This window comes from Gopherus flavomarginatus, chromosome 1 (assembly GCF_025201925.1).
Source record: "Gopherus flavomarginatus isolate rGopFla2 chromosome 1, rGopFla2.mat.asm, whole genome shotgun sequence".
NCBI classification, from domain to species: domain Eukaryota; kingdom Metazoa; phylum Chordata; order Testudines; family Testudinidae; genus Gopherus; species Gopherus flavomarginatus.
In genome coordinates, this window is record NC_066617.1 from 59,335,582 (window position 1) to 59,363,392 (window position 27,811).

The 27,811-nt window shown below is 41.0% G+C and overlaps 2 protein-coding genes across 8 annotated transcripts in view; one reads left to right on the plus strand and one right to left on the minus strand.

Moving 5' to 3' along the window:
• Positions 1–9,662, minus strand: part of PUS7L (pseudouridine synthase 7 like) — a 19,405-nt gene extending 9,743 nt beyond the window's left edge. For 2 of the 5 annotated variants that reach the window (XM_050936154.1, XM_050936153.1), the window contains exons 1-3: positions 7,406–7,736; positions 3,893–4,804; positions 2,888–3,047 (exon numbers count right to left, since the gene is read on the minus strand). In XM_050936154.1, the coding sequence (XP_050792111.1) occupies positions 2,888–3,047; positions 3,893–4,804; positions 7,406–7,436 (1,103 nt within the window). In that variant the 5' untranslated portion in view covers positions 7,437–7,736. Of the gene's footprint in view, positions 1–2,887; positions 3,048–3,892; positions 4,805–5,433; positions 5,499–7,405; positions 7,737–8,902; positions 8,925–9,226 lie in introns of those variants that run through there. The other 3 variants (XM_050936155.1, XM_050936157.1, XM_050936156.1) reach the window with 3 other exon arrangements.
• IRAK4 (interleukin 1 receptor associated kinase 4) overlaps positions 9,092–27,811 on the plus strand; it is a 22,482-nt gene continuing 3,762 nt past the window's right edge. For 2 of the 3 annotated variants that reach the window (XM_050936272.1, XM_050936273.1), the window contains exons 1-10: positions 9,092–9,237; positions 9,733–9,897; positions 11,824–11,969; positions 12,315–12,509; positions 13,533–13,693; positions 17,015–17,079; positions 17,887–18,001; positions 22,441–22,550; positions 26,159–26,342; positions 27,429–27,491. In XM_050936272.1, the coding sequence (XP_050792229.1) occupies positions 9,737–9,897; positions 11,824–11,969; positions 12,315–12,509; positions 13,533–13,693; positions 17,015–17,079; positions 17,887–18,001; positions 22,441–22,550; positions 26,159–26,342; positions 27,429–27,491 (1,200 nt within the window). In that variant the 5' untranslated portion in view covers positions 9,092–9,237; positions 9,733–9,736. Of the gene's footprint in view, positions 9,238–9,732; positions 9,898–11,355; positions 11,464–11,823; positions 11,970–12,314; positions 12,510–13,532; positions 13,694–17,014; positions 17,080–17,886; positions 18,002–22,440; positions 22,551–26,158; positions 26,343–27,428; positions 27,492–27,811 lie in introns of those variants that run through there. The other variant, XM_050936274.1, reaches the window with a different exon arrangement.

Genomic DNA, 27,811 nt, shown 5'->3' on the forward strand with positions numbered 1-27,811 from the left:
TTCCCAAAATTAGGACAAAAGTAAATTCTAAATAATGTACGAATAGCACTATTAAATAATGTTTTCCTTTGTTTGGTTTTGTCACTCTCTCTAGGTAAATGATATGAGTGAGTATATTCAGTTCTGTTAGCTCTATAGTAAATGTATTGAAGATCAAGCCCTTAATAATCTATCTCCCATATTTACGTTTTTGCAGTCAATTTTCTTGTGGTCTTAGTCCTGAGCCAGAAGGAAATTGGTTTTGCAATAAGGGAAGTTTAAATACAGGTTTTTAAAGGCCTACCAACTGCAGTATTTATCGGTCATAAAATTCTGCTCCAATTGGTATTAAAACTAACAATAAATTAGCAAAATTTTGCATTGATATTTAAATCTATAAGCACATATGCATAAACAGTACCAACTTGCCATCTCTGGAAAAATCTATATTTACCAATATACTAAAGTAGATTATAAAAATGTTACTCAAAATTCAATTTCAATCTTGCTGCTCTTCTACACACACAACTTCTCTTGACTTGAACGAGTGTAAAAACTGAAAGAGTAAGAGGCTATATATAAAGGCCAAATATTTGAACTGTCAGTTGTGTTTCCAATTACAAGCATGCGCATGCATACCCAAGGACAGAACCAATACTCTGAGTTTGCTTTTATAAAGCTGACCAGAAGAGAGTAATTGTGTTTTAGAGACTAATATAGTACAGCCTTTATTCTTGATGAAAAACAGATTTTAAGGAATCAGAACAATGATAATGAGAAATAAAAGGTACGGTCAACCTTGAGAATGCTTTCTAAGATATTCGAGTTACTCCATTTTGGTGAATGTCCAATGAAGGCTATAAACACAAATCAACCAAATGTGTTTTTAAATATTTCTGAAGTATCAAATTAATATTTAGAATACAAGGATGATCATTTTCAATTGAGCTGCAATTAAAAATTAGCTAATATTTGAATTAATGATGACTTAGATGACGATCCTACATAAGCTTATTACTGAGTGCAATGTTTACTGCTGAAGTCCGGCCAGGGCTACTTATGATAGTAAGCAGTACATTTTGCAGTAATTATTTGCAGGATTGAACTAAGACCACAAAGAAAGGATGTTCTGGTGGTACCAAAGGAAAAAGGACCATACATTTCCCAATCTCTGGAGTTCCCGGTATTTATTCAGCAACTAGCTCCTGAAGTTTAAGTTTCCCAGAAAGTTTCAAGATAGATGTATCATTAAAGTGATATTTTAATTTCAGATTTCTGTTATTAAGGAAGGTCAAGCTACACAAAAGACCAATCTTGTTTTCTCTCTTTTAAAGGTAAAATATTTCTCTCTTTAAAAAAAGAAAAACAAGGTTCCTCTTCAGCTTCCCCTTTCTTTACTTGTGACAGAAGATTTTGCCCTGTTTATGACACCACAGAGGAATCTGAATGCAGTAGTCACAACACTGTAAATAGCAAAATCCCATTGCAGTGAGTTCTGCTCACCAAAGAGCAAAAAGGGCTAGAAGGGAAAACCTGTCATCCTCCTCCCTAATAGGCTATCTTACCTCATCATATTAAACTCAGGCCCAGATGCGAAGGGAGACTGTTGGAGTAAGAATCATGGTTCCCCTCTTACGAGCTCTCTCCTATTCTATGGCTGTCAAGGTATAGCAGAACTTGCCTGATATAGCTTGATGTGCTAAATCTCACCAGTTAGAGTGCTGCTCACTCCCTATACTGTGTCAAGATCATTGACTCTCTGCTGAGGGTGATGGGAGAAGAGCCACTACCTAATTTGCCTCCTTTAGCAGGGTCATAGACAACTTGTTTTGTCCGGGAGGGTGGGGAGCGGGGAGGCTAGAGTTAATAATAATAATAAAATAGCTATTGAACTGTGCTTTAATAAGTAGTTTTGTACTACAACAAAATTTGACCACTTTTAATAATGTGAGATTCTGAGTTTGGAACAGAAGCTCATTTATCTCCTTTATTTATTAATGCAATCCCTAAATTTCTGGGGGACTAAGGCTACCTCAAGACTTCCATTGTCTATGCCCACACTCATGGGAAAGAACCTGCTGTTTCAGAGACAACATAATACTGGAGAGAACTCTTACAGAGAAAAACTATCACTATTGTTGCGTTGTGGGGCATCTACCCCCATGCCTTCCCCTCTCCTGATCCAACAAGTACTGATGTGTCATTCATACTCTCTTGAGGAGAAAGGGCTGTACGACACAGTCACCTTTTTGGGTGACATGCAGCTTCTACTCTTCATTTCCCAAGGTTGCAAGGGGTGGCACATGAGTGAGCATGGCTCTTTTCTCCATGCTGGGTTACAGTAGCAGTTCCTTTTCTTCACTTCACTTAGAGAGGGACTAAGAGTTTGGGATAGAGGGGGTTGATGGCAAGTCGCAACCGCTCCATCCACATATTTACAACAGGCAAGTACGGTGCTGTCCTGAAAGACAATGCTAGAAAGCAGAGAAGGGAGCAACTTGACCTGGTTCTCCTGTGCTGGGTGATGGGATGTCCCTAGGGAAGACACCCCTTTGTCCCCCAGGCAATTTCTTCTGATGACACAAGAAGTCGATTTTGATATTCTGTGTGTCCCAGATGCTGCAATCTGATTAGTTCACTAGACCATTAGAAAGGACAGGGACAGATCTCCGCAACAAGCAAGAATAATATATACTTTTTTTCCCTTAAAGTCCAAGGCTAATCCAGTGTCAAACCTGATATTCTCTAATAACAAATGCATTAAGTCACAAAATAACTGCTCTAAGCAGACTCAAACATAGGTGGAGATGGCCCAATATAATAAGATTGGTATTAAAAGGTGCTTTCACATTTATTAACCTATGCCAATGATGAAATTGCTCTATGTGAGGAACCAAGTTTTTAGTACCTCTCAGGAGTCACTTTTTTCACAACCATAGCTTGGTAGGTGATGGCCTTTTTGTCTTTTATGCCTGTGTAACTGAAGTCTGAAGGAAGAACACCAAGTTCAGAAGACAAATAGCTAATTGCTTCTAGTGTTTCCAGATTTTCTTTTCGAAGGGTAAAACCTGCAACGAACATCTCAAAATTATTAGAAATCCACCATTCCAAATTATATTGGGAACTCTGTCATCACTAATGGGCTAGCAGCTATTCTTTAACATTCGAACAGGATAGGATTTGGTAAGAACACAGAATCAATTGTTCTCAAAACGAAACTATTGGTAGAGGAAAAAAATGTGTTGTATTGAAGAGAAAGATGACAACTGATGTTCAAACTACAGCTACTAGAAACCATAGACAGCCATAAAAGTAACAGAATTTTCAGAGCTCAGAAGATGCAAATCTCTTCATCTTCATATAAAAACAATCAAATAAAGCAATTAAAAAAAAAGACATACTGAATGTTTCTAAGATGGTCTGTGGATTTAATGTTGGGCCTACAAACCACTCTTCTAACAGGAACATCATTCTGCATATCAAAAAGTAATGGTTTTAAAAAATGAAATCAGAAATCAAATCTGGTCTTATTATAAAACTGTGAGCAATAACCTTTCCAATTAATGGTGGACCTTTAACATCTAAAAGCTTAGGAACACCTAACAGAACATCCAGCATTCTTCAAGTTATTTTAAAATGAGAAACTGTAATGCATGAAATTTACATGGGGAGAGGTTGCACTGAGGGTATTTCAGCCATTTCCACTGCATTATTTATTTAATTCACTGTGGTAACTGGATTCATCTCTCACACCAATTTTACAGTAATTTAACTCCACTGACCTCAGTAGAATTATTCCTGATTTATGCCTGTGTAAATGAGAAGAGACTCAGATTCTCTGTACTCCTTTAAAAAAAACAATTATAATAAAACAATTAAACAAGGAAACTATAAAACATTATTAAATATTTACCTGTATAAACATCTTGTTTTTCCTGGCAATCAGCAGCCGGCCTTTTCCTGGACCAACTCTTCTCCCGAAACCTTACTATTATTGCTACATTTTGCTGACCATTAAAGTCTGTCACAGAAAAAGACTTTGTTTCTACAAGTTTTCCAAACTTCTGACTGACAAAATGGTGGACTGCCTTTCTGTGCTCCTTATTCCCATCAGGCTTAAAAGAAAATTTAGAGTTTTCCAGTTTTGCATCTAAAAATTTTAAAAAATCAAATGCTTCCTCCTCAGACACTAGTTGACAGAGCTGTTTGTAATCAGTGTTTGCTTTGACAATAATTTCATTATTCTTTGTAACAGTCATTAAGAAAGGAAATTTCTGTCTAATGGCGCTGTGTAAATCAGCTCGATTCCTCTTGGCAAGGACTGGCCCCAGTGAGAACTCAGCTGGATGAGCAGCTGGATCATGTTCTGAGTCCCACCTATCTTTTATGTTACAAGCAAACTGATTCAACAGTTCATTCACAGACTCGTCTAACAAGGAGTCCAATGTACCTGCCTCATGGCGCCCACCTTCAGGTGCAGCTCTAACCATGTGCTCTGTGCTGCCCTTGGCTGGCGACAGGCCATCTTCTGGAGCATGACCGGGGCTGTCGAATGGGCCTAGCACCTCTTTTCTGTGCAGTTCCGGAGGCTCTGGCCAGGGCCTGTGGGGACTCTGTGGGCAGCAGCTGTTTGGGGCTGCAGGAGCGTCACCGAATGCACGAAGAGTCTCGGCTGTGCTGCCGCTAAGCAGCCGCCCGAAGGTATCAATTTCTGTCACAATGAAGTCACTGGCAGAGGTTTTTATGCTACCCTGGAAGCCAGTGTGATTGCTCCGCATGCTCAGTACACCCGGCATGGCGCCAGCCCTGCCCTGAGGCCACACACCTGTGAGAGAGAGTGTACCAGTCATCGCATGGCAGCCAGGGGACCCCCACTTTTCCCAGGGGTCATTGCAGCTTACCAGCTACTAGCAGGGCATCCTGAAACAAAACATTAACACAAGGGGTACTGCTTCCCATCATGTGGGGGCAGCAATCAGCAACCCTGGCTCCACCCCCTGCCCTGTGAGTGAGGGGTAGCAGGAATCAACAAAACCACTCCTCCCCCAGGCCTGTGCATGTGAGGGCAGGAGCCAATGAACCTGTCCCCAACCTCTGTGGGCAGGAAACAGCAAATCTGTCCCCAACCCCTGCCCTGTGTGGAGAGGAGCCAGTGAACCCACCCCCTGCAATGTGTACATGGGGGGCAGGAGTCAGAGAACCCAGCCCCACCCAGGAGGGGAGAGCAGCAATCATAGCACAGCGCAGGGCCTGGACAGGGGACCATGAGGTGAGGTGATGTCCCCGCCAGCTCAGGGAAAAAGAGGTTCCCAGCTCCTGCCCACAAGGCGCATGGCCGCCATCAGCCCGGTGGCAGTGCCCAGGGGTCAGTCCTGCGGGGATGTCACTGGTTCAGGGTGGGCCCTAGGCAGTGTCTCAGCCCCCAGTGACAGGCACTGGCCACACCGTGCTCACTTGCCCATCAGGGGTGGGGTGAGAGAAGTTACATTGCGACATACACGAGGCTCCTCGGTGCCGTCCTGTCGTGAGAAGGGTGTGGGCAGTGTGACAGGTAGCAGATCCTCTATGATCTTATGTTTTAGTGCCTGTTTTCCCTTATATGAAAGATACTCTGCAGAGGGATGGTGGGAGGCATAATTCACTGGTAAAGTGAAAGGCATTGTAAGAGTACAAACTAGAGTAGTTCATCTCTCCAGAATGTGGACATGGGGAAAAAGGGACCCTTTCCCCATAAACCAGAGATCACAAGTTAGGAGCCCTCACAGAAAGCAATATTGCAGGGCTCTGCAATCATGATCTCTAAGGCTAGAGTTTACAGTGGAGTCACTACAGCATTTGGGACCAGTGCTGTAGTATCTATTTTATAAAGATTTCAAACATGCCTTTCTGAAACTTAATCCTCTAGAGCACTAAAACCCATGCCCAAGTGTTGCTTCCAGAGAAAGAATCCTGCCTGCTAACATATGTCCCAGTGAATGGAATCCACCACTGGACCTGGAACTCCAGCTGGACCCCCCATACTCGGTCAGTAATCTGTCTCTCCCACCCTAGCCCATAGGACTTGTGTTAAACAGCTCTCTTCTGGGAGGCAATCCCACACTCACGTCCAACAGGCATAAAAGCCTCTTCCATCATGCAAGATCAGATCAGTGTTTTGCTTCCAACAAAGAAAGTGCAAGTTCTAGGGTGAAAGCAATTTCCCTGTCTGCTGATTAATAACAACAAACCAAGGCCCACGGGCTGGGGAGGAAAAGAGAGCTTAATTGACTGAGTTTTGAAATGGGGTCTTAATGTCTAGATTCAAATTAGCCAGCATCACCTTTTCATCTGGGGAATTGAAATGAAATGTGCAGGCCTCTACAGCAGGCCTTGGCTAGTCCAAGACTAGTAGCCCAGCTCCCACCACACACACAGCCCTTTTAAAACATGAGTCAGATAAAGTAGGTATCTTCCTCTTTCACATGCTTCATTATTTTCCTCATTGTATTGTCTGAAGTACAGATTTTGACACTGCTCTCCCTTCCCCACACACACTTATCTGAGCCCCCTGTGTTCTACCTGCAAATCAAGAGGATGATGAGATCTAGGGGGAAAGGAAAACTAAAAGAAATGGCTTTGGACTGTTTCATTTTTCCAATGAAATAATAAAGCCTTATCCCAAGCAAATTAACAGTCTAAAAGTGTCAAAAAAGCAAGACACGATTCTCCATCAGCAAAGGCACAGGGGCTGTGGGATAGAAAGTGCAAGTGGAAACAGTGACATCCAAATAACAGGAAATAACAACAGGCATTTCCCACGGCACAATTCTGCAGTAATGGTGCAAATCACAACAAGAGCACTGATAGCAACTAGGGACTGGGCTGGGTACAAGTCTGGGAATCAGATTTGCTTCCCAGTCCTAATCACTGCAGCAAGGCACTCTGCCTGGTCAGTTTCTCCATCTAAAAATTGAGATAATGGTGCTACTCCCTTTTTGTAATGTACTTTGGGTGGGATCCACAAAGGGACTTAGGTGTTGCAATGCTGAATGTCATAGCACCTAGAAAATGACAGAAACACACTATGATCCACAAAGCTCAGTTGGCTCCCTATACAATGCATGGGGAGAGATAAGTGGCTAAGCATGCCATCCACAAAAGACGGCAACCTTCGGATGCAGCGCATCTGGCCCCATGGACTTGTGCTCATCCAGCTTTTCTAAACAGTCCTGAATCACTTCTTTCTCCACAGAGGGCTGGTCACCTCCTCCCCATACTGTGCTGCCCAGTTCAGTGGTCTGGGAGAGCTGACCTTGTTCGTGAAGACAGCGGGGAAAAAAAAGCATTCAGTACATTAGCTTTTTCCACATTCTCTGTCACTAGGTTGCCTCCCTCATTCAGTAAGGGGCTCACACTTTTCTTGACCACCTTCTTGTTGCTAACATACCTGAAGAAATCCTTCTTGTTATTCTTAACATCCCTTGCTAGCTGCAGCTCCAAGAGTGATTTGGCCTTTCTGATTTCGGTCCTGCATGCCTGAGCAATATTTTTATACTCCTCCCTGGTCATTTGTCCAGTCTTCCACTTCTTGTAAGCTTCTTTTTTGCGTTTAAGATCAGCAAGGATTTCACTGTTAAGCCAAGCTGGTCGCCTGCCATATTTACTATTCTTTCTACACATCGGGATGGTTTGTTCCTGCAACCTCAATAAGGATTCTTTAAAATACAGCCAGCTCTCCTGGACTCCTTTCTCCTTCATGTTATTCTCCCAAGGGATCCGGCCCCTTCCCCCCCCCCCCGAGGGAGTCAAAGTCTGCTTTTCTGAAGTCCAGGGTCCATATTCTGCTGCTCTCCTTTCTTCCTTGGATCAGGATCCAGAACTCGACCATCTCATGGTCACTGCCTCCCAGGTTCCCATCCACTTTTGCTTCCCCTACTAATTCTTCCCTGTTTGTGAGCAGCAGGTCAAGAAGAGCTCTGCCCCTAGTTGGTTCCTCCAGCACTTGCACCAGGAAATTGTTCCCTACACTTTCCAAAAACTTCCTGGATTGTCCATGCACCGCTGTATTGCTCTCCCAGCAGATAATGGGGTGACTGAAGTCCCCCATGAGAACCAGGGCCTGTGATCTAGTAACTTCTGTTAGTTGCCAGAAGAAAGCCTCATCCACCTCATCCTCCTTAGGCTTAAACTCTCTGTGCCTCAGTTTTCTCATACGTAATTACACTTAGGTATGTTTGTAAAGTGCTTTGAGATCTTTCAGTGAAACATGTTATGTAGCTGAGTATTTATAGGTAAATAAATACAGGAGCACTGACCTGAGGAGCTTACAAAAGCAATCTAAATCAGAAGCACAGTAAAGACAGGAATGGGGGATGGCCTAGGAAAGAGCAGCACAGCAGAGGGCTGACACAGAACAAACCAGGATTGTTGCATTTACTCCTCGCTTATTACATCTGCAGCACTAGATTTCTGTTAGGCTGGGTGTGCTTAACAGGTTAATTCACAACAGCCTGGCACCTGTCCAAAGAAAAAGCCTTTTTAGTGGTGTGTCTCTGGGCGGCATTTTGCTTTGACAAATAAACAGCCCTGCGCTGATCAAAATGTTACATAGAAATCTGCAGACTCCGGTGCTTTCACAACCAAGCCAGCAATACAGGCAGCTTTTAACCTCACTTGCAGGGCCGGCTCCAGCCATTTCGCCGCCCCAAGCACGGCGGCACGCCTGCGGGAGATCCACCGGAGCCGCCCGCCGCCCTCCCGGCAACCGGCAGAGCGCCCCCCGCGCGCTGCAGCCTGGAGCCGGCCCTGCTCACGTGAGACCATGCAGGTCTAAGTCCCGCACCCGCCACCTTCTCGCCAACTCCCTCCGCGCCCGCGCCATCTCCCCCACCCTGCGCCCGCGCCCCTTCGCCCCTCCCAGGCATTTGGTGCCGCAACTTCCTACCTCCGGCGCGCGGCCTTTCCGCCTCCTGCCCCGCCCACCAGCCGGGGCCCTCGGAGCTCTGCCGCTGCGGTCCTAGCGCCGGGTGAGCCGGCTCCGCCCGGGACACTGGGCCCCAGCCCTGCGTGGGGGGGGGGCACGAGCGCCCTGGGCTGCGGCCGGACGCTGCTGGGCCCGATCCTGCACCGCCCCATTTGTGCGCCCCGGCGGCTGTGAGCCTGGGCTGCTGCCCCGCTCGCCCCGCCCTAGTTGCGGCGCTGTACACCGCACCCAGAGGTCACTTGCTTCCTGCCCCAGCGAGTTCAGAGCCCGAGGATCCAGCCTTACCTGCACTCGCTGTAAGTCCCGTGGCGGTCGGACACTGCTGTGTGTGTGTGAATGGGAGCTGGGCCCGATTCAAGGTACTGTGGCCCGGCAAGCCTGACGAGGGGGTAGCAATAAGGTCACATGGTGAAGTACGTTGGTTCTGTACAACTTTTAAAACCTATTTTGGGGCAGAAGGCATGATGTGGAACTGAGATGAGAGACGATGTGGGGAAAGTGAGCTACGTGGGAGGGACTTGGAGGTGGACATAAATGGAGGACTGCACATGTTTATATAGCGCCTAAATCAATGGAGCTCTGGCCTGGTTGGCTTCTAGTACCGTAATATAAATGTTAACAGAGGGGAAGAGGAAGAAAGAGGGGAAAGAGTAGTGGCAAGAATCAAGAAGATGAAAGCTGGCGATGGTGCTATTAAAAACGAGTGAATTAAAATAAGAGAATAGTAAGTCATATATCAACTGTAGTTTTAATAAAGAATCTATATTAAAAGGATGCAATGCATTTGTTAGGAAGATGAGCAAATCCATAACTCCTTCAACATACGTGCGCTGCATTGGCTATAAACTCATGATGCAACTGGCTGATTTCATTGATCCACAAGAAGGATGGAAGAAGCTAGCAGTAGATATAAAAGACCCTTCTGGCGAAAACAGATACAACCAAATGCATATAAGGTATTGTATAAAAGTCATGAGAAAATAATTTGTTGTTTTTAATCAAATTGAGTTACTTCATGTAGATGTCATGTCCGCATTCCTGTGACTTGTAACAACTTCCATATGAGGAGAGATTAAAAAGACTGGGACTGCTCAGCTTGGAAAAGAGACGGCTAAGGGGGATATGACAGAGGCCTATAAAATCATGAATGTGTGGTGAAAGTGAATAGGGAAATGTTATTTAGCCCTTCACATAACACAAGAAATCTAGGGGTCAATGAAGTTAATAGGCAACAGGTTTAAAACAAACTAAAGGAAGTACTTCTTCACAAAATGCACAATTAGCCTGTGGAAATCATTGCCATGGGTTGTTGTGAAGGCCAAAAGTATAACTGGGTTCAATAAAGAACTAAATAAGTTCATGGATAAGGTTAAGATTTTGTAATGGTTATTTTTAGTAAAAGTCACAGGCAGATCGTGAGCAATAAACAAAAATCCATGGAATCTTGTGATTTTTATTGAAATAAAGGGAGGGACTGACAGCTCCAGCCCCTGTTGTCTGAGGCAGCTACTGACAGCTGCGAGGGCCCGCATTGGCTTAGAGCTGCAGGGATGAAGCTGAAGCAAAAAATGTCACGGAAGTCTCTGAAAGTCATGGAATCCGTGACCTCCATGATGAAATCTTATCCTTATTCATGGAGGATAGCTCCATCAGTGGCTATTAGCCATTTTACATTACTTAAAATGATTATTTAGTCTTTTACTTGAGTTATTCACTTAAAGTCTCTTTCTTTAAGGACACCAAAAGGGAGTGAGGGGTGGAATTGCCCATCCCCTCATTATTTTGTCTAACAGTTGGGTCGAATGTCCAACACACCAACTTTGGTTCCTTAATTTTTGGTTCCATATCTTCTGTTTTTTACACAGCATGATTTTAACATAGCCCTTAAACTATATCAGTAGGCCCTTTTATTTGGATTAATTTAATTGTTAGTTTTCAGTCTGTCTCCTTTTCATACCTTTTCCCATCAACATTTATTATTATAGGATATTGTAACATCTTATAAACTTTTTCACATAATTTTTGAGAGTTGAGCTCACAATTAGGGTAAATTTTTAAGCCCAATTGTTACGTATTTTTAGTACCCTTTTAACACTAAAGCCGCAATTGTCTTTCTGTAAATAATAATAAAGCAGTGAAGACATTTAATTCCGTTCAAGTTTCATTCAGTTTCTGTCCCTTTCAACTTAAATAGTCCAAGCAAACGTGAAGTCAAAATGGAACAAAAAATATAAGAATTATTTTTATTTTGATAACACATCATGTAGTTGTTCACAATGCAGCAATATTGTGTGTATTTGGAAGCATGCTTAAATGATCTGCGCAGATATATTTTAAAATTGGGTTTGTGATCTTTCTGATGAAAGAGATTTTTTTGTTTCGGCATGTGTGTTCTTTGTTGTTATTTACATTAGGTCTTGTTATCCTGCATTTTCTGGAAGACTTTATGAATAACTGAAGAACTAATTGTATGATATGATGAATACCAAGGAAGTGAAACCTACCTGAGGGATTTAGTCAAGGTGTCTAAAATTTCTTAACAGCTTCTTAACTGGAACACCTAACAAACAGGTGGAAGAAACATTCTCTTTGCTAAATATTCAACACTCATTCCCCTTCATTTGAGGGCTGAGAAGGCTCCCAGTCAACTTACCTGGGTCTTCCAGCAGGACCCTCTAGCAAAAACAGGAAAAAAGGGGTTTATTTTTCTACCATTAAAATATTAGGAATAAACAGAAGAAAGCTGCATTTTTTAACTTTTCGGGTCTCCTGCTTATGCCATGAAGAAACAAAAAAAGGGTGCAAACCTATCACCCTCCTTCTCCCCCGCTCTTTGCAGGTCACATTTAAAAAAGTAATTTGATTTTAATTTGTCTTTTAAGAAGGTTTGAAGGGCTAATAAAGATGGGAAAGAGCCCTACTTGTGAATTACTCTATGACTGGGGAACATCAAACTGTACAGTTGGTGATCTTGTGGAGCTATTGACCAGGAATCACTTCCTAGCACCAGCTAGTCTTTTGCTTCCAGGTAATTCTGTTCTCCACAGTATCTATATATTGCATTCTTCATTTACACAGATCTTTTGTAACTTCACAGTAGCTCTCTATTTAAAAGAAATAAAATGACTAGCTTGTTTAAATAACTGAAGGTGGTTACATCTCTTCTGACTTACTTTTTTTTAATAATAAAGATTAAGAGTAATTCCTTAGGACGTTACAAGGGGCATATATTTTTAAATTTTAGACACATACAGAACATGTCACGTTTAGTGAAGCTTAGATATCTGTCAGCCTTTACTAAATGCTGATGCTACGTAACCTATGATTTTCTGTTTCTGAGCACTCTTCAATATATTTTTAATTTCATTTTCAGATGCTGTTAGGGTGGCACATGAAATTACGGTACCTTTTCCTTCACAAGAAACTATGCCTATAGATAAAGCTATGCCTGTACAGGAAAAAACCGTAATATCTGCAACACCTCTTTTAGCTCAGAGTAGTGAGGGACAACTTTCAGCTCCTTCCTGCTTACCTCAAGAGAACAACAGTCTGCCACATAGTGACACAGGTATGCACTTTGGTAAAATTAAATGCATCTTCAGCTGCTGCCTTCCATCATTGCACACATCCTTTACTCAAGTTCTAGAAGTAAAAAGAACATACAGTAGAACCTGAGAGTTACGAATACCTCAGGAATGGAGGTTGTTCGTAGCTCTGAAATGTAACTCTGAGCAAAATGTTTATGGTTGTCCTTTCAAAAGTTTTACAACTGAACATTGTCTTAGTACAGCTTTTGAAACTTAACTGTGCTTTCCCTTTATATTTTTTATAGTTTACATTTAGAACAGTACTGTACTGTATTTGCTTCTTTTGCCTCTGCTGCTGCCTGTTTGCGTACTTCTGGTTCCAAATGATGGGTGTGCTTGACTGGTCAGTTTGTAATTCTGGTGTTCGTAACTCTGAGGTTCTACTGTATAGAAACCAAAAGTCCAGATTTTTATATGCTTTTGCAAGTCCCCGTAAGAAGCCGCTGACTCCTTGTCCAGTTTTTGTGCTGCCTGCATAAAGGGATTTTGGCCTGTGGTCAACAAACTTTCAGTATGCATGCTCCATCTTGATATTAACAAGGTCACTGAGGGGGAGTGTTGGATATAGAAGCTTCTAATTCCAATGTGCTCTACATCAATGTTAGTGATGAAGTTGACTGTTGGAGCATTTGCTTCATGGACTACGCTTTAGGTTCCTGAGCTCTAAAATTAAAGCTGAATTGACTGTGTATCTGGTTTCTTCCACACAAGGAACTGGAAGATATTTGTACTCGAAGTACCTGCAAGTAGTGAGCAAAGTTATCAAAGAATAGCTCACTCACTTGTACTTTGTTTGCTTTTCTTTCTGGTGTCTACTCAGACAGAACAATTCTGGCTTAAAACTCGCAATGAGTCCAAAGTTAAAGATCCACAATGCCATTATTTGTGCTCTGGGAAATCTGTTGTTTAAATAGCGCTAAAGCAGGGAGATAGCCACTTCGCACACATGTACCTTACAGTGACATTAACCTTTCCGTTCCATCCTAAATGTTTCTTTATTTCAGGTTTTCACAGCTTTTGGTTCCATGAGCTGAAAAATGTTACAAACAACTTTGATGAACGGCCTATATCAGCTGGAGGTAATAAACTGGGAGAAGGAGGCTTTGGAGTTGTGTACAAGGGCTACATCAATGGCAGAATTGTGGCAGTGAAAAAACTTGCTGCAGTAAGTTGTCATGACTATTTTGTATGAGCATCGTATGCTTTATGGTGTTACTAGTGTGTATTTTAGGTGGGCGTATTCAGTATTTTTATAAGTGACAGGGATACTCCAGAATTTGAGATCACTGAAAACTCGGTTGGGTGAGACTTTTTCAGATATGAACTCTTTTTTTAAAATGCATTATTCTTTCATCAAAATGTTAGTCACCTGTTGGGAATTTTAATAACATACGTTTTGCTGTATAAGCAGTTAATGGCTACTGAGATGTCTGTCTCCAAAGGGGCCAATACTAGCTGTTTCAGAGGACGACTGTAACTTCCCTCACCTACTGTGGTATATACCAGATGATGCAGTAGTGTGCAACTGACAGAAATGAATTGTAGAGGTGAAGTTTTTCCTGGCCTGCTGATCAGTTTGTGCTCTGAAGTTTCAGAATGGGTAGTCTCTGTAACTTTTCATCCTAGTTCAACTTAGGTTCTTCCAAGGTAAGGTGTGGAAGCTCCATTTTAAAAAGAGTTTTCTAAAAGCAAAGAAACTATTGTAAGGAATAATCTAGTACTGGTAAGGGTTGGAGCAATGATTGTGTAAGTTTTTGCCATTCTGATTTCTGTGATTCTGTGCTTCAGATGTGTCTGGTGTTTGTTTGGTTTTTGTTTCAAGGTCTCTACCTCATTACTGGGTGAGTGACCCCAGGAGCTAAATAGACATTCCATTAATATTTTTACTTTTATCTATTAGAAACTTGCTGGTTAAGTATAAATATTTATTTTTGTATTAGAAGAAAAACGGGTGATCTAGCTGTTATGTTGACATCCTAGATCCAGTTATCTTATAATCAAGGAAGTAAATAATAATGCTGTGAGATCTCATGTTCAAGTTCCATTAAAAATCACACAGTGAAAAAAATAACCTTTTCTAAATGGAAAGGATTAAATTGCTAAGGAAAGAATCTTTTCAATTCTTGAAAAATGTAGGTTATTACATATTCTGTGTTTTTAGCTTTTAAAGTAATTGACATTGTCATTCATGGGTATTCAGAGGGACTGTGTAACTAACATGCTTATTTTGGGAGGAGACTGTAGCTTGTCTTCAATTGGAAGTGGAAAAGATAAGCTTTTATCTGCATTTTTGTGCTGCTACAATTGAAACACTGAGTAAAATATCTTAAGTTAAGGTTCAGCTGCCAGAATTTTGTGTAGGAGCCCAGATTTCTCTTTCCAAGGGCACAGTCTTGTAGCTCTTAGGAAACTGAACAATGGGATCCTACTTCTGCAACCCTCTCCCCCACTAGTGGTCCCAGTGAAATCAGTCAGACCACTCAGGTTACAAACACATACAATAAAACTGATGTGTCATACAAGGGAATAAATATATTTCTAGAACCCTGTAAGAGTTCTGGTATTACCCTAATATTTTACTGCTGCTTTTTATCCCAGGCCCTTGAGGCTCAGTGTCCAGACCACAATCTTAGCTGTGGAGGATTTGAACATTTAAGGGGGAGAGAAGTCTACAATGTTACTTTTTTTTTTTTTTTTTTTTTTTTTGGTTATTAAGGGGACTGTTGCAAGTTCTGTGTGGAAGACCCTAAAGACATTCTGTCATTCTAATCAGGATTTCAAAGAACAAGAGAATACTGTGTAACAATGATCAAGAATAACTATATAGTGTCAATGATTCCATCACAAGTAGTGGCAAAATTTTATTTTATAAATGTTACACTGTAACCATCCGCAAGGGAGAAATGGAGAGAACATCCTTCATTGACCCCCTGAGAAAAGTCCCTGTTGCAGAGAAGCCAAGTTATTTGGTCAAGAGGATAAAAACCAGGGAGGGAGAAGAGCTATTTAATGTACAGAAAAAAGTTGTCACGAGTACAATTGGTATAAACTAGCTAGAAATACATCTAGGCTAGAAATTAGAAGGTTTTCTAACGATCAGAGGAGTAAGGTTCTAGAATAGCCTCCCAATATTATTGGGGGGGGGGGGCAAACAATCTAATTAGCTTTAAGATAGAGCTTGATACATTTAAGAGCGAGATGGTATGATGGGTTTACCTGCAGGGGTAAGGGGCTGAGTTCAGTGGTACATGGGGTTCCTTCCAGTCCTGTGTTTTATGTTCCCTAAATCTCATGCTTCAGAGTTTCAGCTGGTCACCTGCAGGAGTTCTGGGTTTTGTTTTCTTCTTCCTCTGAAACATCAGAAATGGCCACAGCTGGATATGGGACATGGTATGCAGTGGGCCAGTTCTCCATGGCAGTACAGAGAATTCTTTCTCAGATGCTTGTGTGTCTTGCTCATATGCTCAGGATCAAACTGATAGCTATTTTTGGGATTAGGAAGTAATTTTCCACCGGGTCAGATTGGCAAGGGACATCATGTTTTTGCTGTGGTATAGGTAGAGGTTGCTTGCTAGGATCATCTGGGTCTATTTTATCAAATCAATTCCCTGCCATTGAAGGGGCCTCTGGCATTGGAACATTCATTCCCTCCTATTCTCTGCCTGTGGTACACAGTAGTTTAATTTCCTGAGGACTGTAATGTTTTCCTTGGGCTCAATACAGGGATAACTGGATAAGGTTTAGTGACCTGATGTGCAGGAGGTCAGATTAGATGATCTGGTGATTGCTTCTGGCCTTAAACTCTGACTCTGGAAGGTCACAAAGGAAATCTCTGGTAGTGCCAAGAATGGGACCGGTTCCATGACTTTAAAACATGTGCCTAAATGTGGACTAAGGAAGTGGTCTGATCCCCCGCTCCCTTCCAAGTACTGAGCACCAACTAATTTCCATTGACTTCAACAGGTGCTCTGTTTAGGTGCTTAAACATGGATTTAGGAGCCTTACTTAGGCATCTGATTTTTTTTTCTTGTTAAATCTTGGCCCAGATTTCTTGATTCCCACTCTTGTGCTTTAGCCACAAGAGTAACCTTCCTCCCCATTGGTATGAATACAGGAAAAAACGTTCTATTAGATAGGATTTGAAATGCAATGACCAGTGCAGTGGCAAATAGGAAATTCCCTTGCAAGCATGTGGGCATGGGTGGGGCTGCCCATCACTTTCTGCAGGAGGATGTTGGTTGGGGTGGGAAGGAGAGGTGTTTGCATCTGTGAGAGTAACCACCTGAATACGAATTAGTACTGTCTTTCTGGGTCAGCAAAGATGTGTGATGAGGATGTTACGTAGGACATATTGTACTGCCAACTGTTCGAAACCAATTTTTTATTGTTTACCAAAAGGGGTGTCCCCAAGTAAGATTTGCAATAAACTTGTTTTGTATGTAATATCACCTACAAAATTAATGGAGAACTAATATTGTCTTTGTAGATGATTGATGTAAGCATTCAAGATCTGAAACAGCAGTTTGATCAAGAAATAAAAATAATGGCAAAGTAGGTACTAAGTCATGCAAATTTAGCATAACTGTAGGTATAGACTGCCTACATTTGCAGAGTTCTCCTTGTTAGCATGCTGCCTTAGGGTTTCTTTGCTGTACTTTTGCATGGGATAGTTTGGAAACTGTTAAGTGAAAACATTGCAAAACTATTGTGGATTCTTTCTGCTCAAGATAAAGATTTAGGCTTATGATTAATTCTACACAGTTTAGTAGCCTCATTGAGTTTGTGGGCTGTTAGCCAATGTCATGTATTTCCAAAATACTTTGCATTTAGGCTAAGTTGTAAAACTATGACTGAATTCGTAGAATGTCAGAAAAGATGTATGTTCTGTTAAGGAATGTATATATATATTTTATTGGTTACCATTAGCACAAAACAATTCATGTCTCTAAATGCAACTTGTATTCTGTAGTCTACTAACATCTGGAATGTTGTTGCGTATGGTTGGTACAGATGTTTGCACCTGAAAAATAGTTATGAAGCTAGATTTAAAAAAAGGGGAGTAAGGTATATTAATCTTCTACTTGTCATAAACAAGTGGACTATAGCTATATGTCAAATTAAGCTTTCACTTTGAGACAGACTGAACTGCTACAACTCTGTTTCCCAGAGATTGATAATGTATGAACCTCTCTGGTTATGCTGATCTGCCTTTGATTTAATAAACTAATTGAGCTGAGTGATCTGATGTCTTACTAATCAGTATTCCACACTGAACCACTAACAGGGCTAAACTTTTTTTTCTAAGTGTTAGAAGTATCATGCAGCAGAACTAATTATTAAGGTTTCTCTGTGCCACAGGTGTCAACATGAGAACCTAGTAGAACTGCTTGGTTTCTCAGGTGATGGTGATCAGCCCTGTCTGGTTTATGAATACATGCCCAATGGTTCATTGCTTGACAGACTGGCTTGCCTGGTAAGTGAGATTTATTATTACTTTTCTAACTTTTTGTCTTCTACTTCTGCCAATGACTAGAAGTTTATTCTAATGTCCTTGAGACACTAATGCAGGGGTAGGCAACCTATGGCATGGGTTCCAAAGGCGGCACATGAGCTGATTTTCAGTGGCACTCACACTGCCCGGGTCCTGGCCACTGGTCCGGGGGGCTCTGCATTTTAATTTAATTTTAAATGAAGCTTTTTAAACATTTTAAAAACCTTATTTACTTTACATACAACAATAGTTTAGTTATATATATATAGACTTATAGAAAGAGACCTTCTAAAAACATTAAAATGTATTACTGGCATGCGAAACCTTAAATTAGAGTGAATAAATGAAGACTCGGCACAACACTTCTGAAAGGTTGCCGACCCCTGCACTAATGGATTTGAAGTGGTCAAGCTATGATATTCTACTATGTTCCAGCTGGAAGGCAAATACAGTTAACATTTTATACAAACATTTTAACTTATTAAGAGATCAGATATAATATTAATTAATTAGAACAAGCTAGACCACTGTCTTTAACAATCTGTCTGAAAAATGGCAGCTCCCCGAGAGACTGAAAAAACGTCTGAAAGTTTTGTGAAACGTTGAAAAACCTGTAACTTTGTTATCAGTGAGTGCCAGAGTTTTTTGTTTGGTTTTTAAATGGCACCATTCATAGAGCAATCTATTATCTTTTGTGATAAGATGTTCTTTTCCCACCCTGTCCATTGTAACCATCTTTTGTCAGGCATACAGCATCTAAGTCTTTTTTTCTTGCCCTAGTCTCTGTCCTTGTAACATCAGTTGGCACTTCCAGAGCATGGGAGTCAGTGTCAAAAACCGTAAACCAGGCTTAGCAAGCAGAAGAGTAGTATTTAAGCAATAAATATTTTCTGTAAGTAAAATTCTTCCTTTTGATCTAGGGAAATGACTTATCCTGTAGGCTTGAGCCTCCTAGTAACTAATAAATGCCGTCCATCTTTGGCATGTGTGCAGCTACCTACATGAAGGAGAAAATGTTAGCTGGCACAGAAATGTCAGTTTGATTTACAGATGTAACTTACAGTATAAACATGAGAAGAAATGCTTCTTACTTCATGTGGGTTCCTAGTACAGTGCTGAGCCAAATGAGCATAACTTCCTTCTAACCCTAATCTAGTATTACCCCTTTAGAAGACTTCAACAACAACAAAAAATGTGGGTTAGTAATAAAACTAGTTATTCAAAGATTATAAATTGACAGTATACACATTCATCTCAAGAACTTCGTGTTCAGGAAGAGAGTCCTGAAAGATCACATCTTTCTGACATTAGTGACTAGTTTCTTTTGCATTAGTCTCAAGAGGGTTAGATTTTCTTAGAAAATTGTTTCCGTTTAAGAAAAACTATAATGTTACTTTTAGACATGTAGACATGAAATAAGCAAGCTAACCACTATGTCAGTGTTAAGACTTTAAATGCCAGTCTAGACTACACACAGACTTGCACCAGTTTCAGAAAAGGTACTTGTTGGGGATTTTTAAAAAACGGATTTTTTTAGTTTAGATTTTTTTTTAAACTGCTTATAGATATTCTTTATTTTGGTTCAAGAGTAGCTTATTTCAGTTTAGCTTAATCCTGTAGAAAACTGATCAAGCTAAACTGAAATAAGACAGTCTTGAACTGAAATAAGGCCTGGTGTAAAAGACAATCTCACTGTTTTTATTAAAAGTGTGACTTTAAACAAATTTAGTTAAACTGGAGCAAGCCCCAAACTAAGCCATTATAAACCAGGGTTAATCCACTATAAAAGTGTCCACTTTGATTTTACTAAACTAATACAAATCTTATTAAAAACTAACTGAAAACTAATGCAACATCTGAGTGTAGACCAGTTGTAAGTGTCTTGGTGTACAAACTTGTGCCAGTGTAAATAAACCTGTTTAAAAACAACCAAAAAAACACTTTAAACTGATGCAAGTTGGCTTGTAGACAAGTCTCTTTCTTTGGAAGGGGTGGATGTGAAAATCTTTCGCTATCTTTCTCTGTAACCTCACGAATCAGCACTAGGGAAAGAGGGAGCTGGGCAGACCACTCCTAGTCTGAAGGAGAGGCAGAAATAGGCCAGGCCCTTGCATGCAAGGGAGCGAGCAAGCTTATTCCCTGTTATGTCCCCAAGGCTTCTCCATCCAATGACCAGAGAGGGAAATGGGTGTTTGTTGGAATGCTTATTAGGCTTGCTGACTTTCAAGAACAACTTGGGTACTTGGCGGTGCTTTCTTGGCTCATCTCCTTCACTACACAGAGCCTAGGCTGAGCTGAGCTGAGCTGGAGAAAGGGGAATTCATGCCAGTCCTCTTCCCGAGGTGGCTGACTCAGCTACAGATCAGGGGAGTTAAATGTCCCCATTCTCCCAGCCTAATTAGTGCCATGAACCAAAGTGAAAATCTTGTGCTGGTAAATTGTATGTTTGCAATCATTTCGTGAAGGAACATTAGCTTTTCACTGTGTCATTCATGTTCATAAAGATGTTTATTGACTGGAACAATTTGCTTTGGTTGCATAGATGTGATGTTGCAACTGCTGAGGCTGAAATAAAATCTAGGATGTAATTGTTGCCGATGTAGTTAGCTCTTCGATATGCAGTTTGGTGATTGCCGATATATAGGTAAAATCAAAGCAATAAAGAGCAAGTTTTGAAACAACCTGATGCAGTTCTTAAAATAAAAAGGGGTGGGAAGAGGAAATGTAACCCGACAAATCTACATATTGCTACACATGTGAAGAAAGAGAGGAACATTTATTAGTCTTTAAAATAACCTACTGAAAGCAGCTAAAACTGTCAGACCAATGCTGAAAGCAAGCAAGAGAAGTGAAACATAACAGATTATTATCACTTCAGATTTTAATATAGCCAAATGAGTTTGTCCTAATTACAACATCAGGTCTTTAATTATCCTAAAATGTTTCCTCTTCCCTAGGTCACTTGAGAGTTAAGGAAAAAGTGTTAATGACCTAATGATAAACAGTATCTCCTCAAGTTTATTTGGCATCCAAAACCTACTCTCTGGAGTTTAGATCTTGATCTGTCATATAGAATTGCTGTGTTCTATCAGTACTGAGGGAATCACAAGGGATGGTTAAAATCTAAAGTGTCTGCTATCCATTTAGCACAGAAATTAATTGGCCTCAAGTGGCGTGGTGACACATGTACCAATGATACAAATAATATTTCCATGCCTTCTGTTTTAAAGATCATCAGTCTTTTGAGATTGCAGAGACAAGCTTTTTAATTTTTTTATTTCTGAGTTGCTGAAACCAGATTTTTATAGACTATAGTCTCTTTACTAAACTCCATGTAATCTTCCTGTTTTAGACCCAAAAGGAGGCAGAAGCAAAATTAACTTTTGCTTCTAATCTCTTACTTTTTTCATGCTTCCTGCTCACCCCCATTTTAATGATACACAAGTGTCTTAGTCACTAGGGGCCACATTTAAAAATGTATTTAGGTACCTTAATATGCAGATGGGCACCTCGGCATTTTTGAAAATTCCATTAGATGCCTAACTCCCATTGATTTTTCAAGTCTTTCCATGTACTTGGGATCAGGCCTGTGTACTGCTATTCAAGAATTTAATGCAGCATTAGGAAGCATTCATCTGTCTTCTAATGTGGTGCAGACACTTTTGACTGTATCTGATCGTTGTGTTCCCCTTTCAGAGTAGAAATGTTCCTGGATCAGAAATCAGACCATGTCGGCACTACAGGGACTATAGCAGCACCGCTATGGCACCATAGTGTAGATCAGGTATCGGCAACCTTTGGCCCGTGGCCTGCCAGGCTAAGTGGGAAGCGGTGCGGGCTGAGGGATGTGCTGGACGCTTCTTCCCACAGCCCCATTGGCCTGGAGCGGCGAACCACGGCAAGTGGGAGCCGCGATCAGCCGAACCTGCGGACACAGCAGGTAAACAACTGACCCAGCCTGCCAGGGTGCTTACCCTGGTGGGCTGCGGGCTAGAGGTTGCTGATCCCTGGTGTAGATGCAGCCTCCAGCGATGGAAGGTATTTTTCTGTCACGGGAGGAACACCACCTCCCCTAGTAGTTAAGTTGACACAAGCATTCTTCCATTGAGCTAGCCATATCTATGCGAGGGTGAGATAGGCATAGCTGTGGGACTCAGTGGGTTTTTTTCACACCCCTGAGCACTGTAGACAGTTGACATAAATTGTAAACATAGACCAGACCTCAGACTTATCAGTTACCATTACAAACACTTTTTTTTTTTTGGGTGGAGAGCGTAAACTGATGTAGTGAATGAAGAATAAAGGAACATGTGCTAACTAGTCCTCCATAGATCTACCTCCTCTTTTGGGATCCATATTTATAAATCAAATACATATATTGATGTATTTTCACTCCCCCCCACCCTCTTTTCTCTTTTAAGGATGACACTGCACCAATTCCTTGGAGTACAAGGTGTAACATTGCTCAAGGTACAGCAAATGGCATCAGCTTTTTACATGAAAACAATCATATTCACAGAGATGTTAAAAGGTAAAAGCTGCTAACGCTCAATAATGCCCCAAATTTTTCCACAGAGTGCATTTTAGAGAGGGAACCACTTTGCCAAGGTTGCCTGGTTCTTACAAACACCCACTTTGATAGAATTTTTATCACAATATTTTCTATTTTTCTATATCAGGACTGTTTACCTAAGATTTCAAGGCCTGTTTGTCAGTCATTTTAAGGATAACTTTATTTCACAGTGATTTACCTACACCTCTATCCTGATATAACGCTGTCCTCGGGAGCAAAAAAATCTTACTGTATTATAGATGAAACCACATTATATCGTACTTGCTTTGATCCACTGGAGTGTGTAGCCCTGCCTGCTGGAGCGCTGCTTTACCGCGTTATATCCGAATTCATGTTATATTGGGTTGCATTATATCGGGGTAGAGGTGTATGAGAATATCAGAACAGCTGCATATGTATACAGAACAGTTTTATGCAAAGTAATTGACCCCAAATCTTTTCACATTTTCCAAAGTATCGTAATGGCTTTGCAACTTGCTCTTCGTTATACAGTCTTTCTGAATTTTGTTTTATGCCTAAATGCTTGCACTGTGTGAAGATACTATCTCTCTCTTGAGTATGGTGTCTCTTTCCAAAGTCTGCTTCATCTTTCCTCCACAAATGAAATCTTAGTGAACAGACCTTCAAAACATCACTTCAAAAAATTATTCAAGGACATGAACTTTTCCTGCAAAAGATTTCTGAAATACTATTTTTGGATCTGTGCTGCAAAGATGTGGCCAGATGAGAATTTCCATAGGTAGAGTTCAAAAACTTTGCCCCTGTCAAGGTGGCATGAGCTGCCATTGTAGAACAGCTGATGTGTGGTTGCTTAGTGTATCCAAAAGTCAGTTCTTGTCTAACTGCAACCAGTCTAACTATGACCAGTGTAAGAGCTTTTGCTGGTCACTACACATTTGTCACTTTAGTAATGCTGCACCATGACAACTTCGATGGGGGAGTTTTCAGCTGAAAACCCTCTTCTTTTGGAGAATTTCCTCTGAGTGCCTCCTTTGAGTTATTGCTATTTTAAAAACAAAACAACACCAAAAAAACCCCCTCACCTCTGTAATGGAGACTGACTTTAATCAAGTTAGCATGCCAATGGTGTACAGAGGAAGTGGACTCTTCCACTCACGTGTTATCCCCAAAGCAATTTCTGCTACCTCCAGCTCTTAGAGAGAAATTTTTGTGTAGCGTTTTTCAGAGTAGCAAAGCAGTCAAGCTATTTCAAGAAATGCCTGGGAAGCAATCAAGCCACATCCCTCAGGGACAAGCATCTTAGACCTTGAGAAGGATTGTGACTGGCTGAACTGTAGGATAATGTCATGGAGGAGGTCATGAAGAATCTCCTGGCTCCCGCAACACTCCTGCTGAATCCAGTTCACCTCAACCCTGCAATCCTCTCTGAGTGCTGGAAAAAGGGAGTATTCTTACTCCAGCTCCCACTCCGAAGGCTCCTTGCTGCTTTGACTCTGTGTGTGTCAGAACCACCCCTCTGCTCAAGCTTCCCAGCAGCTGGAATCTCTGGGGAACAGAGTGTCTTCTACTTTACCCCTCCTCTGGTCTCCTGACCACTGTGAGAGGTAGTTGTTCTCCCTGTGTACCACTTTGTCTCCTTTCCTCCCCTGCTTGGACTCTGTTTTTTGTCCTTTTTCACAGTGAATAGTTCAGTGAGAGAGTGTGACTGCTACTGCTGATATTTTTTCCAAGCAGAAGGAGCACAATAAACAAGGCAATTCTTGTTATAATTTCTGTGTTCATGGGTGTAATGAATAGCTGTGGAGAAATCAAACAAGATTCTGGTCAGTCTTCACATTGCTGCAGCTTGAGGAAACTGAATAACAGAGGCACAAGGATGGGTCTCTGCAGATTTGGGAAGCCATCACTGAATTGTTGTTTTCATTGTTACTCTTAAGTCTTGATTGAGTTATATGCAGTAAAGAAGTGGGTTGGTCTTTTGTAGTTGGACACAATCACAACAGAATTCGCTTCCATTCTGCTTTGTGAAGCATATCAAATTACGGTCTCTTTGATAAGCTTCTGGCCGCCTTAAGCTGAGAAGAAACTATGACTTACTCAAAAAGTTGTGGGTTTTTTCACATATGATGTTCCCACTGGCCTATTTAGAGTTAAGCGCATCACTCATCGGTGGATGGATCCTTGGTTAGTGTTTGGCCTCTAGCTGTGATTGTCTATTAGGGATCCTTTTATAGCTGGTCTAAAGTTAAGATTAAGGCGGCTAGCAATCTTTCATAAGTGATGGTTATGTTTAAATTTTTTTCTTAGAAGGCTCTAAGAGTAAGACTGAGTGGCTGGACATAGTAATGTTTCTAATAGGCTTTGTTTATTTGAGATGTCTGCTATGGGTCTCTTACGGTTCCAGTAGCATGGTCATAAAATGGAGAGATACTGTCTAGGTATCAAGGTTCTTTAATCCTGTCTCAGGTACTGGAAGCCAAAAATATTTATTTAAATTTTAAAAATTGTAAAATAAATATCTATATTCAGTAAAAAGTATGACTTTTTTCCCCTTTCATTTAGCTTAGCCTAGTTCAATGCAGTTTTTCTTTAAGGTCACTAATGACTTACATCAGAGGTCGGCAACCTTTCAGAAGAGGTGTGCTGAGTCTTCATTTATTCACACTAATTTAAGGTTTCGCGTTCCAGTCATACATTTTAACGTTTTTAGAAGGTCTCGTTATATAAGTCTATAAAATATAACTATTGTTATATGTAAAGTAAATAAGGGTTTTAAAATGTTTAAGACTCTTCATTTAAAATTAAATTAAAATGCAGAGCCCCCCAGACCAGTGGCCAGGACCTGGGCAGTATGAGTGCCAATTAAAATCAACTCGCATGCCACCTTTGGTACATGTGCCATAGGTTGCCTACTCCTGACTTACATGCATGGAGTGGTGGTGTAGCTGTGTTGGTCGCAGGATGTTAGAGAGACAAGTGGGGTAAGTTAATATGTGGACATGCCTAGGTGACTTCCCTTAACTTGGTATGTTCATGCCTCAAGGGGAAAATAAACATCTTTGTATTCCTTCTGCCTCCTTAACCATTTTTGTTGGCTCATGGTTATGCACCAAAAGCAGCTCTTTGGTGTTTTGTGTAGGATGAGCTAGAGAATTGAGAGGGTTTTGTGGAGGATTCTATGTCAATAACTTTACTAAAATTAACAAGGCTGTACAGTTTTGTTTAAAGAAGGAGTATTCAGGCCGTGCCTAGAATTTTGGGACACAAATGTAACAGGATTAGTAGCCTTTAAGTAGTTTCTGTACTTTAGTTTTGCTCCTTGTTAGTCTCCAAGAGAGCTTGTGCATGGATTAGTCTGCTGGCCGGCCAGTTACTGATTTATTTAGTGAGCAGTTTGTTTTGATAGTTATGGTAGGTTCCCATCAAAGATCACTTGCACATATTTTGCTTACTAAAGTAAATCATCAACTTCAGTGAGTTCTCCAGATTCCAAATATTGGTTAAAATAGTGAGTACAGTTCAGGTACAGATGTTTAAATGCTTTTAAAAGTGTGATAGAAAACACAGAGTTACTCCACTACTACAAATAACTTTTTTTTTTCCAGTGCAAATATCTTACTAAATGAATCATTTGTGCCAAAAATTTCTGACTTTGGACTTGCAAGGGCATCTGTGAAATTCACAAAAACCATCATGACTGATAGAATTGTGGGAACAGCAGCCTATATGGCACCTGAAGCGCTGCGCGGAGAGATAACACCCAAATCTGATATTTTCAGTTTTGGTGTGGTGAGTAGCAAATAGAAAACTGTTGTACTTGCTTCCTTTTTAGAAATGAAGAACGTTTACAAGCCAAAGTTCATGAAACAGAAAACCCAGCATTTGTCACCGTTTTGTTTTGCATATACCATGTTTACTGATTGAAGGAAACCACTTTGTACCTTGAAGAGTAAATGTATTTGTTTTGTTGCGCTGTTTGAAGGTATTTGAAAATGCTAATTAATTAGAACTGGCATTTAAATCTACTACTGGTATCTGCTATTCTGCTGAAAAGTGAGTTTGATGCTGTGGAGCATCAATGTAAGATCACAAGCATGTTCCAATTAAATTTAATCCTGGCTTTACAGTCCTTAAGATGTTACATTTATATGTTAAATATGGTTTCCACTTGCATAGTTTATAACAGGGAACTGGTTCTCTTACTTTTCTGCTTTTAAAACAAACAACCCCAAGCCTCAATGCAGTGTGCTGCTGAAGCACAGTAATTGATGCCCCTCATGCCTAGCTTGCTAGTAAATCAGTATGAGTGGAGTGTTAGTGCTCCTTGCTCTATTCAGGAAAGTGGTGAACCCAAATATGAACAGATTATTCAGCATCACAAGAGCTGTCAGCTTAGAGGTGAAAAGACAAGGAAGAATGTTTAAGTACCTGAAAAACACCCACCACCTGCTGGGGAGGAAGCAGGTGGTAAATAGGAAAAATGACCACCACCATATGGGGTCAGGGGAAGAACTCCAGGGAATGTCCATACTGCACACAAGGTAAAAATGGAAGGGAAATAGAGATGGGGTGACAAACCAATTTCTCCCCTCAGTTGGGCAGGAGAGGGAGAAAATGGAGAACCTCATTAGGAGGGATGGGGTGAGAGAAGAAAAGGAGTTCACCTGCTCTTCCAGAAATGGGGGAAATGAGAGGCAGGAGTCAGCCAGTTATGTCCAAAAATGTGCTCTTCTTTGCAAGCCATGATCCTAGGGACTTGCACTTGAAACTGTTATAAATATAAACAGAAGATCTTGTTCCTTTGTTTCAAATTAGTTATGTGTTAACTGTTTCTGGATGCTTTCCTAGCTGTTACCTCTTTTGGTTTTCTTGTAGGTTTTACTGGAAATAATAACGGGACTTTCGCCAATAGATGAAAACCGGGAGCCACAGTTACTGGTACTGACTTTTTTTTCTCCTCATCCCAGAATTTATAATAATCCATACTTTCCAGTTTGGAGAAATCCCAGCTTTACCACCCAGGAAGTAGTGACAGTGCATCCAGTTGCCACAGTCTTCTTTCAGGAGTAATGCAGGAACCCTTGTTTCTTGAGCTAGTGGGAGAGAGTCTAATCAAGAATAGGAAAAACACAAGGCCAGTTTTGAGGAAGCCGCCCTATACTACCCCTCTGGGCCACGGGCGACACATGGCATCAACATCTGGGAAAAGGAACTCAACAATTCCATAGAAGTAAATCCTTTCCTAACAAAAGAAAGGA